Source organism: Hemiscyllium ocellatum, chromosome 6 (assembly GCF_020745735.1).
Source record: "Hemiscyllium ocellatum isolate sHemOce1 chromosome 6, sHemOce1.pat.X.cur, whole genome shotgun sequence".
In the NCBI taxonomy this organism is placed as follows: domain Eukaryota; kingdom Metazoa; phylum Chordata; class Chondrichthyes; order Orectolobiformes; family Hemiscylliidae; genus Hemiscyllium; species Hemiscyllium ocellatum.
Window position 1 is genome coordinate 29,750,011 of NC_083406.1, and position 13,564 is coordinate 29,763,574.

Below are 13,564 nucleotides of genomic sequence, written 5' to 3' on the forward strand. Positions count from 1 at the left end.
GGTAAATAAAACAGTTTCTGAAGATTTTTTTTAAATTGTAATTCATTGTTGCTTTGAGAGACATCGCTAGAATATAAGTTTGTGACGAGGACAATTGGGCAATTGCCCACTTGAAAATCATTCTGTGTGATAAGGCTGATAACATTGTGGGAACTTGTTGGGTGGAATTGCTACTGCCAGTATAATAGAACTGAATTATTCAAGGTGCAGCAGGCCGATACTGGACCTAGAATAAATTCTTGATAAGGCTGAATGAGTAACAGTCACATCCTGAGAACTTTCCAGCAGACTTTATTCCATGTTCAGTCGTGGGAATGCAGGGTGGGGCCAGAGAATGATTAACGACAGAAGCTCAGGGCTTGACTGGAAGCTATCAGTCCATTGTGGCTCTGTCAGCTTTTTACCACAGCAGGCTCAGCTGCTCCCTGCCTTTTGTCTCTCAGCCCTAGAACATCATTCACTAATAATGCTGATCCACGTATCATTTTTAAGGTTACCATGATCTCTGCTTTAACCACTCCCTGTGGTAAAACATTGCATGTTTTAGTGTTTTAAGTTGACAACCTCTTGTCACTAACTCCCAGTGACGGCAAAAAAAGTTTATTTTCTATTAAAGCCCTTCCTAGTTTCAGAAAGGTTTATTCAATATTCTCTGCTCCAGTGGACTGTCTCAAAGTTGAACTCAAAGCTATACTTCCTGACCCTGGTATCATCCTGATGAGTTTAAGTTACATTGTATTTTTCTGAGATTAGACTACTTACAGTGTGGAAACCGGCCCTTTGGCCCAAGCAAGTCCACACCAACCCTCCGAAGAGCAACCCACCCAGACCCATACCCCTACACTTACCCTTTCACCTAACACTACAGGCAATTTAGCGTGGCCAATTCACCTAACCTGCACGTTTTTGGACTGTGGGAGGAAACCGGTGCACCCGGAGGAAACCCACGCAAACACTGGGAGAATGTGCAAACTCCACACAGACGATTGCCTGAAGTGGGAATTGAACCCGGGTCTCTGTATTAATGTTGTTTCCAGACTTGGACATCCAGTACAAAATTCTTATTTCCCCTTTTATCCTTATACTTACTGTTCCTATAGTGCTATTGTCTTTAGTATCTACATGGACACTTTGAAGCAGTAATGTTCTTAAGCCTCAATATTTCTGTCTCATCACTACCTCAACATTTTCCAATAAATATATTGTCCTAATCTGCATTTTTGACAAAGTAAGACAATATCTAAGAAGTGTCTTGCTGGAAGCACTGGGAGATTGCAGGAATTGCCATAAGTCTACAGGAGAGATTGGCCAGCTAGCTGGGAACAAATGCATCTGAGGGAATTTTCTGTTTTTCTGGGAGAAGTGAAGTGTATTGTATTGTAGGATAGCACTACATCAAAACAAAATCTCAAATCAAATGCATTTTGTCAACAACACCAAGATTTAGCATTGGTCCTAACTTTGAATTTGTGGTCCATTACCCACGTATGGTTAGTCATTGTTCATTTATTATAGTTATATCTAACCTTCCCACATGCATTGTTTGTGCATTTGGGGATGAGGTGGGAAATGCCAACTAGTCATAGCAACTGGTGCCTTTTCTTGTTTTAATATTTCTGACATCAAGTCTCTACAGGTTTGGTTTTGAATTCAGCCATAAGTCGAGGATCAAATATTAAAGATGTATGGTTTATGGGATATGATGATCATTAGTTGGGTCACCATTTGTCGCCCTGAAGAAGGGGCTTCTGAGCTGTCTTCTTTAACAGTCAATCATTGGGATGTAGGGTTACCCAGAACGCTGATCGGGAGGGAATTCCAGGCCACCAAGTGACCGTGAAGGAACAATGATGGGAGTCTTAGTCAGTCTGAACTGTCACCCCGTAGCAAATCCTGCAGTAGAGAAAGGCGCTTGAAACTGTGGTTGCCTGGTAAAAGTAGGTTCCAATTCTCTAATTTATCTTTTGTTTGGAGAACTTCATCCAAAATGTAAACCTATCTAAAGTCAGCAATCTTGTGGCAGGCCAGTAGCTAAACCTATGGCTTCATATGGATCAGTGTCACTATGCATTGAATTGGGTATTCACCCACGGAAAGAACTTCAAAAGTGGGACTGCTCTAGTTGTCAATCAATTATTCGTCATTTAAAAATAGCTCGGTGGTAAGATTTTCCAGGGAGGTTCTGTACTCGCTGTTCCTATCTTGCTATTGTCTTTAAGAATCTACATTTTTGTACAGAAGTGAACTTAATAATATCATTAATTTCTTTATGTGATATATTTTTCACAGAACCTAATTCAGTTATGAAAAAGTTTTTGGATGATTCATCCCCCTTAAGTCCTGAAGAAAAAGCAAAATACCTAGAAAAAGATGAGGTGACTTTTCACATTAATATTCCTAAGGATGTGTAACTTTGCTGACTCCTGGCATTGCGATTTTCTTAAAGCTTATTTTTGTTAAGTAATATTGAATATTCCTGTGGTAAATGTACTTGCTAACAAGCTAACTACAGATTCTTGCTACAAATAATAGGATCGGATAAACTTCCTTGTCTCTAATATTTGAGTCGAGATTAAATTTTCATCCTGCCCAGAGAAAGCACTAAAATTTATTCCTGCTGTGTTTTCTTTAGAGTATTCGTGTTACACATGAATTCAGTGCACAGGAAGGACAAACTGAGGTATGTTTACTTATTTACCATTGATCTTAGATTGCATCCTTCTGCACATTCACAAACCTGTTTAGAATCTCCATGGTGCCCTTTCACACAAGGGTGTGCATTGAGGCGATGGGTTGTCAGTATTTGTGAAAATGCTGTTGGGCTGGGTGAGATTTGCACATTTAAGCATCTATCAAAGAGAACAGTTTTCAAGTTGAATTTTACTACAATTTGAAATAGCGACCAAGAGCCCCTCCTGGATTTCACTTTTAATCTGACCATAAAATGTGTATTATAGAGCAACTTTGGTGTCCTAACACATCCCAATGAGATTTACAGTAAAAAAAATGAAATATGATATTGAACTACATAAGGTGTTAATAGTTTAGATGACCAAAATCTTGGTTTAAGAAGTAGATTTTAACTACTGCCTTAAACCATAAATGAGAGGTAGGGAGAGAATTCCAAAGCTAAGGACATAGAGACTGGTTGACTGAAGGATCTGTTTCCATGCTTTACAACTCTGTGCAGCTCCACAAGTGGTGCTGCAGTTAAAATTAGACACTGTCAGGACACCAGAACTGGAGATCTATTGGAGGCTTATAGGACCAGAGGACATTGTGGAGATACTAGAAGGAATTGAAAACAAACATGCAAGTTTTATCAACAAGGCTTAGCTTGACTGGGGAACCAATGTAGGTCAGTGAACAGAGGGGTGATAGGACTTTGCTGCCTGTATCTCAATTTGTACAGAGTTTTGGATGACGTCAAGCTGAGGAGGAATAAAATATGGGAGACCAGTCAAGAGTATGCTGGAATAGTTGAGTCTCAAGGTATCCAGAGGATGGAAATAGCAATTCTTTATGGTGTAGTACTCTGCAATGAGATACAGATGAGCTTTTATTCAAATCTGCATTTATGCATTACTTAGGGTTGAGGAAAGAACTCTAAACTGAGTAGCATGGTTGATGGGTCAAGGAGGTCATGTGAGAGGAGATCTGGTAAATCAAAGGGAAGCAACTAAGTCCAAACTTACGAATGTACCAAAAATATGACCAGAGATTGTAAAAATAGTAAAAGACAGTTAAAGATTCTGTATCTGGATGTATACAGCATTTGAAACAAAATGGACGTAATATTATCCCAGATATAAATGAATATGCAATGAATCAGATAGCTGTTACGGAAGCATGTTACAACGCAACTGAGGCTGGAGCCTGAATGTCGAAGAGTCTTTGACAATTGAAAAATACAAGAATCTGAAGTGTTGTGGGTGTAGCTCTGTTAAGTAAGGGCATTGTTCATACAATAGTTTTTTTAGAACAAGATGTAAAATCAGTTTGGATAAGGATAAGGTAAGAGGTCACTTGTGGAAGTACTTTATGTCCTTGCTAATGGTAGTCACACTGTAGGATGGACCATAAAGGAACGAAAAATGTGTAGGAAAGGTACTGCATTTTAATATTTATGTAGATTGGACGAATCAGATTGGCAAAGATAATATGGGAAATGATTTCAGAGGGTACTTGCGACCGTTTCTATGAACTGTACATTTGAGATTAACCAGGAAGCAGCTTCCTTGAGACCTGCTAATGTCACAGGATTAATCCATTTTTAAGCATGATTGAAGGCAATTATGAGGTTATGAAGACAGAGTGTGAAGTGAGAAATCAGGTTAAAGGCAGGACAGCAGATGCAATGTCAGACGTTTAGCAAGATATTTAAATAACTGAGCAAGGATTTGTCCCAGTGCAAGGAAAGACATTTTGAGAAGGAAACATCTCTTTTAGCTGAATAAGGAAGTTACAGATCATATCAAATTGAAAGAAATACAATCCAATTCTGCACAGGTTAGTGACAAATCAGAAGAAAATATTGAGAATCATTAAATAATGACGACAAAAGATAGAAAACAAAGTATGAGAGAATGCTGGTTATAAAATAAAATGTCCAGAAGTGTTTTGACAAGTATTTAAAAAGGAAATAAGTAACTACAACTTAGTGGTTCTCACTGCAGTGAGGCTGGGGAATTAATTATGGAAAATAAGGTGTTGAATGTTCTTTTACTTTGCAGGAGACGTAGAAAACTTTCCAAAGATATCTGAAAATCAAACTAAGAATGGGAGGGAGGAACCTTTAGTCACCACAAAAATGATACTGGAAACTATTACTTTGGAAGGCTGACTGTCCCTGTGTTAGGTGGCCTGCATCGTACTGTCTTAATAGAAGTGGCTGCAAATGGGCGACAAGCTTTGTTATAATCCTCCAAAGTTGTTTAGATATTCTGGAAGGTTTCCAGCAGGTTGGAAAATAATGAATTTAACACTTTAATTCAAGAAAGGATGAAGACAGGAAACTCGGTCAGTTAATCTAACACCTGTTGTAGGGACATTATTAGAATCTGTTATTATGGCAACTATACAGGATATTTGGAAAATCATAACATGATCAAGAAGAATCAACATAGTTTTCTCAAGGAAATAGTTTTTCTCTCATTTATTGAAGTTTTTATAGGGAAGTAACCCATGACCCCTTCCTAATCAAGAACCTCTTTCTCTGACTGTATTTAAGACACTGACTTGGCTACCATAGCTCTCTGTGGTAATCTGTTCCACAGATTAACCACCTTCTGGCTGAAGAAATTCCTCCTGATCTCAGTTCTAAAGAGTCATCCCTTCATTCTAAGACTGTCCTCTGGCCCTAATCTCTCGAACTAGTGGAAACATCTTCTCCACGTTGTGGTTCTGTTCGCCAAGCTGGGAATTTGTGTTGCAGGCGTTTCGACCCCTGTCTAGGTGACATCCTCAGTGCTTGGGAGCCTCCTGTGAAGCGCTTCTGTGATCTTTCCTCCGGCATTTATAGTGGTTTGTCTCTGCCGCTTCCAGTTGTCCGTTCCAGCTGTCCGCTGCAGTGGCTGGTATATTGGGTCCAGGTCGATGTGTTTGTTGATAGAAACTGGATGAGTGCCATTCCTCTAGGAATTCCCTGGCTGTTTTCTGTTTGGCTTGTCCTATAATAGTACTGTTGCCCTAGGCAGGGGACGAAACGTCTGCAACACAAATTCCCAGCTCAACGAATAACCACAACAACAAGCACCCGAGTTACAAATCTTCTCACAAACTTTGAATCTTCTCCATTTCCACTCTATCCAGGCCTGTCAGCATTGTGTAAGTTTCAATGAGATGCCCCTTCGTCGTTCTAAACTTCATCAAGTAACAGACCAGAGTCCCCAACCGCTCCTCATGTGACAAGCCCTTCATTGCTAGGATCATCCTTGCAAGCTTCCTCTAGACCACCTCCAAGGTCAGCCTATCTTTTGATAGATATGGGTCCCAAAACTGCTCACAATATTTCAAATGCAGTATGAACAGACTCTTCTACAGACCCTCAGCAAGACATCTCCATTCTTACATTCTGGCCCTCTTGAAATGAATGCTAACATTGCATTTTCTTCCTAACTGCCAATTGAATCTGCACGTTAATCTTAAGACAATATTGAACTCAGACTCCTAAGCCCCTTTGTGCTTCAGATTTCCATAGCCTTTCCCCATTTAGAAAATAGTCCATGCCTCTTCTTCCTGCCAAAATGCATGACCTCACACTTTCCCGCACTGTGTTCCGTTTGTCATTTCTTTGCCCATATCTGTGTGAAACTTGGACATAATGACACATTGATTCCTACAGAAGGCTGACTGGTCAAGCTTAAAGCTCAGAACATGGCATCAAGGTTTCCTGAAACACCCATGGTGAAATGGAAGTGAGTCAACTGTTACAAATCACGAAACAATTAATAAGGCCTGTTTTGCAAGTATTGAAAAAACTCCAGTGTGAACAACTCTTAACAAAGAAAGTACTTAATTGTTCACATTCCTTGTCTTACTTCTCATTCAAATGTAGAAAAAATACCATAAAGTATTTCAATCAGAGTTTGTAATGTTTGCAATTGTTACTGAATTAAAGAGGAAGCATACGTCTTTAAAGTACACACCCTCATCTTACAATTAAAACAATACTTATTTATTGTTCACAATTAATTTTTAGACAAAAAGTAAATGCCAGTTTTCTTATTTGCGTGGTGATGCTCCAGTGATGTTAGCTTTTTACATACATTCATACTTGCTTGGAGCAGTCATAGACCATTCAGCTCCTTAGGCCACTATTCCACAAGATCATGATTGTTCTGATTCTGGCCTCAACTCTACTTAATGCATAAAAGCCTGGGGATTCCAGAGAAGTTTATAAAATCATGAGGGGCACGCATAAGGTGAACAGCTAAGATCTTTTCTCCAGGATGGGGTGGGTCCAACTTTAGAGGGCACAGGTTTAAGGTAAGAGGGGAAAGATATAAAAGAGAGCTGAGGGATATGGATAAGATAAATAAGCAAAGTCTTTTCCCTGGGGTGGGGGGAGTCCAGAAGTAGAGGGCATAGGTTTAGCATGAGAGGGGAAAGATGGCATGGTGGCACAGTGGTTAGCACTGCTGCCTCACAGCGCCAGAGACCCAGGTTCAATTCCCGCCTCCGGCAACTGTCTGTGTGGAATTTGCACGTTCTCCCCGTGTCTGCATGGGTTTCCTCCGGGTGCTTCGGTTTCCTCCCATGGTCCAAAAATGTGCATGTTAGGTGAATTGGCCACACTAAATTGTCTGTAGTGTTAGGTGAAGGGATAAATGTGGGTTGCTGTTCGGAGGGTCGGTGTGGACTTGTTGGGCGAAAGGGATTGTTTCCACACTGTAAGTAATCTAATCTAATCTAAAAGAGACCTAAGGGGCAACATTTTCACGCAGAGGGTGGTACGTGTATGGAATGAGCTGCCAGAGGAAGCGATGGAGGCTGGTCCAATTGCAACATTTAAGAGGCATCTGGATGGATATACGAATAGGAAGGGTTTGGAGGGATATGGGCCTTATGCTGGCAGGTGGGACTAGACTGGGTTGGGATATCTGGTGGGCATGGACGAGTTGAGCTGAAGGGTCTGTTTCTGTGCTGTACATCTCTATGACTTTATGACACCTTTTTCTCACACACTGTGAAATATTGTGTGTATATGAAATGAGCTGCCAGAGAAAGTGGTGGAGTCAGGTATAATTGCAACATTTAAAAGGCATCTGGATGAGAATATGAATAGGAAGGGTTTGGAGGGATATGGACCAAATGCTGGCAAATGGACTCCACTAATTTAGAATGTTAGGTCGCTATAGACTAGTTGGACCAAATAGTCTGTTTCCATGCTGTTCTATGACTCTAAATAATGTTTCAGAATTCATTGTTACCACTTTTTTTTTCTTTTCCACTACTGAGTTCACGTGACCCTCTACCGTCTTTAACAATTGGAGACATAGAATTCCACTATGAATGCTTCAACTGATTCAGAATTTTGTTGCCAGAAGATGAAGCATCTTGGTGCAATAGTCATGTTGCCTTGTTAAAATCCGCCATATGTCAGTCACTGATGTATAATGAACTGAATTTCCTTTTTAAAATGTCCTCATCTCTGTTCCAGCTCACTGAGATATGCTTAAATTTTTTTACAAGAAAAGGTCTTGAGAATTTATTTTTATTCATTCATGGAATGTGGGCATCATTGGTTGCACCAGTATTTATTGTCTGTTGCTAATTGCCTTGGAGAAGATGGTGATAAATGGCCTGTTTGAACAGCTGTAGTCCTTGGATTGTAGGGACATCCAGAGTGCTGTTAGGGAGGGAGTTTCAGGATGTTGACTCAGTAACAGTGAAGGAATGGAGATTATTATTTACTAAAACTTGGAGAATTAATGACACCTGGAGCAGTAGTGAACTCAATTGGCAGTCATTACATGCTCACCATCCCTACAATGTGGAAAGAGACCATTCAGCCCATTGAGTCTGCACCAACCCTCCGAAGAGCATCCCGCCTACACCTAGCTCCTAATCCTATCACTGTTTGCTGTGACTCATCCATGTAACATGCACGTTTTTGGAGTGTAGGAGGAAACTCACGCAGACACAGAGAATGTGTAAACAGCACACAGGCTGCCAACCAGGCTGGACTCAAACAATGGTCATTGGCATTGTGAGGCAGAAGTGCTAACCTCTGAGCTGCCATTCTGCCAATCTACCATCAGAGGATTCATATCCATGTCTCCAGAACATTTGCAAGGGCACTGAATTATTTAGTCAGTAATATTACAACTCGACTATTGCATACCTGACCAATATTGCAAGTTAAACTCTAGTTTTGACTAGTTTTGTTAAAGACGGATACTTGATTCTTATTTATTCCCAATCAATTTTTCTCCCTGATCATACATTTTTATTATTAATTCACAGGATGTGGTTTTCACCAGCTGAACCAGCATTTCATGCCCATCCATAATTACCTGGTGGTGGTGAGCTGCCCCCTTGAACCACTGTAATCTATGGGGCACTCAGAGTGCATTTGGGAAAGGAGTTCCAGGATTTTGATGCAGTGACAGTGAAGAAATAGTGATATATTTCCAAGTGCAGAATGTGTGGCCTTGGGAAGGGTGTAGTTTGCTGGTTGTATACCAATTCAGCTGTTGTCCTTTTCCTTCTGCATGGGAAAGGTTTTGGGTTTGGAAGTTATTGGTTAAAGAGTCTTGGTGAGTTGCTTAAGGGGAGAGAGTTTTATTATTGCTGTTTTCTCTTTTGCACCTCACCCAGCATGAGGTTACTCATTTCTGAACAGTAGCATGTATTGCTCTGCGGTGGTGGAAGAATCAGGCCTAATCCAATCTCATCTTTATCTTGTATCTTTGCAGGCACTTTTCCAACAAGATTGCCACATTACCCACAGGAGTAGGCAATATTTTGGGGGCCACCTTTTGGGTTCTGATTTCCATTCTAGTGAAATCTCCTGTTTCTGCATAGACTGTGGATTGAGTTCCCCTGATCTGTTCGGATAGTTAACGACTTGAGAATCTTGCTGACCCATTTGGAGAACCTTTCTAGCTGCCATTTTTATTGACAGAAATGCCTTTGGGGTTTATTACCATGCCTAAAATTAGTCCAAGATTTTTCCATGCACATCATTACCAGAAATGACATCATTATTTCAACATCCCTTAAATCCAATTCAAGAAAAGCATTGCTGCTATAACCATTGCAAATCTGTTTTCTGCAAGAACTGTTTTTGTCATCCCTGAGTTCGTCTTTTTTAATTGTGTTGGGAATATGGTCCTGTGATATCCAATTTAAAAAGGTGACTTAGAAATGAAGAATACCTTGTGACTTTTTCTCTGATTCTAACCCACCCAGACACAAACAGTTTCAGTCTTCCTTCCTTATAGCCCTCCAACCTGGCACCTTTTCCATTTCGCACTTTTTCTGAAGCAATTTGTTTGTTTTCCTCTACAAGTTAGGTGAAAGGATAAGTCAGCAGAGATACAGTGGCAGTTATTTAACGGAGTGTGCAAGAGGCCCAAGTCAGAGAACTGTAGAATTTGGACAGGGCAATTTTTGCCAAAGTGGTTACGGAGTTCAGGAAGTGGTGCTATCCTGGAGCATGGTAAACACTGCAATGAGAAATTTAAATTTGAGACATTGTGGGCATGTCTGGAAACCAGTGAATGTCAATGAGCAACAGAGTGTGTGGGACATTCAGGGTGGTGGAATACAGATGGAAGAACTTTTGATGTGCTGAAGTCTGTAGAGAGTTGAGGGTAGGACTCTAGTCAGGAAAGTGTTCGAGTGGTGGTGATAGTTGGGAAGGGCGAGGAGGAGTGGAGTGTGTTTGTGATTGAGTGTTTGTGTGCGCGGACTGGAATAGGTGGAGCCAAGTTTCAGCAGACATAGATTGAGGTAGAAACATGGATGAGCAATGAGCTACATTTGCAGTTGGGTAATCCTAACCACCAAGAGGATCTTGGGTGTGTCCCTCTCCAAGTATTGGTGAGGCTCCCCAAAGTTTCTGCCTACGTGTTAAAAGAATGTTGTGGTCTAGCCCAGGTCCCAGACATGAACACCGTGATCTAACTCGCAAGGAATTTCAGTCTTCTTTGATTTCAATTAGGAAGCTCCTCCTTTCAATTCTTTACCTATTTTAGTTGGAATTACAATAAAGGAAACAAAAACATTAGCGTATACAAAGAATGTTATCTATGCAGAAGGGCCCTGGATTTTTAAATGCAGGCTCGAGGGCAGTCTCTGTAGTTAAGTGCACCATGGGTGTTATTTTACAGAGTAAATGTAACCTATGATTGCTTAGGGCAGCAGATGGAGGATTCTGATCAGTCTCTGCATTCCTGGACTGAAATTTCGTCTAAAGTTCATGCACATAAAGGGTGTTTTTACCTGACTTGCTGCAGAACAGGAGCAGTTCCAAGGAAATTTCCAGCACAAGTCCAGGGAAGAATCTATATTCGTCCTTCCAAATCTTTATCTAGGGGCACTGTGTTTATAAATAGCAGACGAGAGGGGAAGTGTGTTCCATGATGATGACCCCCTCTCAAGGTTAAGTAGTCCACAGTGTGACAAAAGATACAAATGGCGTTCAAGTAATTTTCCTTTAAAGTGTTTTCTGGTCACAGGTATTTTTGAAGTGATCGTCTTCCTTACAGCAAGAGATTAGCTCAACAAGTCAAAATGAAAGACTTACATTTATACATTGCCTTTCAGTATCACAGGACACCCACAAAGTATCTTACAGCCATTAAAGTCTGTTTGAGGTTTAGCTACTCTTGAAAGATAGGAAATGTGACAGCAAACTTATGTACGCAGCATGCTCTCCTAAGTTCCACTTCCCACACAGACATGCACCAACTTTTTCAGATATGCAATGATATAGCTCTTGTCGAGGGCTGAGGGCATGTTTATGGGCAGTGATCATAATCAGTGACTTGGGCAGATGCATTAGCCTTTTGCTGTGAATCAACCCATATAGTTTGCGAATGCAGTGCCATTGCTGGTCATGGGTTTTGGATTCCATTATGCAATTTCTTTTCCATGAAACAGACATGTCTATTTTGAAATGATACAATAATGATTTGCCAGTAAAGCCCCCTGAGCAAAAGGGTGTGTGTAATAATTGCATGTTTTTTTTTCCCAAATCAGAAATGTTGCATAATACGTTTACACTGCTTTACAAAATTTAACGAGTTTGAAAAAAAATTGTGTTTCAGATACAATTAATATATTCCTATAATAAAGCTACAATTTGCATATTTTCTGAGCAGACTATGTTGTATTATATCTGAATAACTCTGATTGCTTAGCTGCTTTTTTTTAGAAACTTCACTTGTAATCAGTTTTTATTTAAAATATAGTCCATCATCTGAGTTTTACAAATGAAATATTTGGCTCTACATGTCCATGTCAGTAAGAAGCCTCTCCCTATTTGACTTTATCTCACTCTATCAACTTTTTTTATCCTTTAATGCAACAGCTAAATGCTGGTCAAGTTAGAAATCTAAAATAAGAACAGAAAATGCAGAAAACACTTGGCAGGTCAGGCAGCATTGGTGAGGCTAAAAAAAAAATCCAAGTGTTTCAGATCAATGACCTTTCTTCAGAACTGGGAAACATCTGAGGCTCGTTTATCCAGCTGTACTTATCCAGCTTCTCTTATGTGTATGCTGTTACTCCTGTTGAAGCAAGTGCCACATTCTCAATGCTTAATTAATTTTAAATGTTTATTGTGCCATTTTATCCTCTGGCTAAAGCATTTTGGGACTTTATAGGTTAGACAAAGTGTTTATGCTGCCATAGGACAAGGTAGGGTATGTTTGTAGCAAGCACAATGTTACTATACTGCTACCTTCTCAGTGCTGAGCATTGCAAACAATCGTTGGTCAGTGTGGTCACTGTGGGATTGATCTGCCTGGTACTTGTTTGCTCAGGTGTGAAGTGACTTGTGTTGGAGTGCAGCATTCTTATTTTCCTAGTTCAAGTCTAGCCATGGTTTTGTACTAGGACCCCAAGATCCCACTGTCGGGTTGGACCGAAGGGTCTGTTTCCATGCTGTACATCTCTATGACTATAAATGAAAGTTGTGAAAATGGAATGCTCTTCTGGCTTTGCTCATATAGAACATTACTTTATGATCATTTTGATGAAAAGCCACAAAGATTAACACAACTAAAATTCTGTATCGATGTAATTTCTTTCAGGCACCAAGTTTAGATGAGAAAGTGGATTTGCATTTCATAACCTTTGTAAATGTTGATGGATATCTGTATGAATTGGGTAAGTGAATCTTGTTTGGGTGTGCAGAAAATAGATGCAAGATTGTAATGGCGTAATCATTCCCACAAATACTCGTTTCCAAATGACCTTTTTAATTCTTTGCCTTTTCCCATTAAAGGTACGGCAACATATGTCAACATGGAAGGAATTTGTTCAGAAGCAATGTCTATTTTTTTTTTGCTAAAGCTCTAACTTATGCTTGTGGTACTTAGTTGTCTTTCAGAGCATTGAAGTCTTTGATTAAGTTCATGGATTATGTACAGTTCATTTGTTTCAAATGAATGCATTTTCGGAATGTCAGAGGCGTGCATTGACTCGAATATTCCCAGGGAGACTTCCGATATAAGAGGACACTGGAGAAACTTGGATTGTTCTCCTCAGAGTACAGAAAAGTTCTTACAGGGTTTAATAGATTTTAATAGGTAATTTTGAATGGTTTTGATTGAATAGTGAAATTGTTTACAGTGGTGTTAGAATCAGCAACCAAAAAGCACAGATATTGAGTGATTGACAAATGAACCAGAGGTAAGTTTGTTTTTCAAATGAAGTGAGTAATGTATAATTGGAATGAACTGCCTGAGAAGCTCTTGGGAACAAATTCAATGATAACTTTCAAAAGGTAATTGGGAAAAATATTCAGGACTATGCTGATGGTGCAAGGCAATCGGACTAATGGGTCATCTTTTTCAAGGAGCTAATTTAGGCACAGTGGACTGAATGGCCT

General features: G+C 39.9%; 1 protein-coding gene across 1 annotated transcript in view; it reads left to right on the top strand.

Moving 5' to 3' along the window:
* Nucleotides 1-13,564, top strand: part of uchl3 (ubiquitin carboxyl-terminal esterase L3 (ubiquitin thiolesterase)) — a 54,926-nt gene that overhangs the window by 32,660 nt on the left and 8,702 nt on the right. The window contains exons 5-7 of the mRNA XM_060826526.1: nucleotides 2,290-2,375; nucleotides 2,633-2,680; nucleotides 12,765-12,840. Coding sequence (XP_060682509.1) covers nucleotides 2,290-2,375; nucleotides 2,633-2,680; nucleotides 12,765-12,840 — 210 coding nt within the window. The remainder of the gene's footprint in view (nucleotides 1-2,289; nucleotides 2,376-2,632; nucleotides 2,681-12,764; nucleotides 12,841-13,564) is intronic.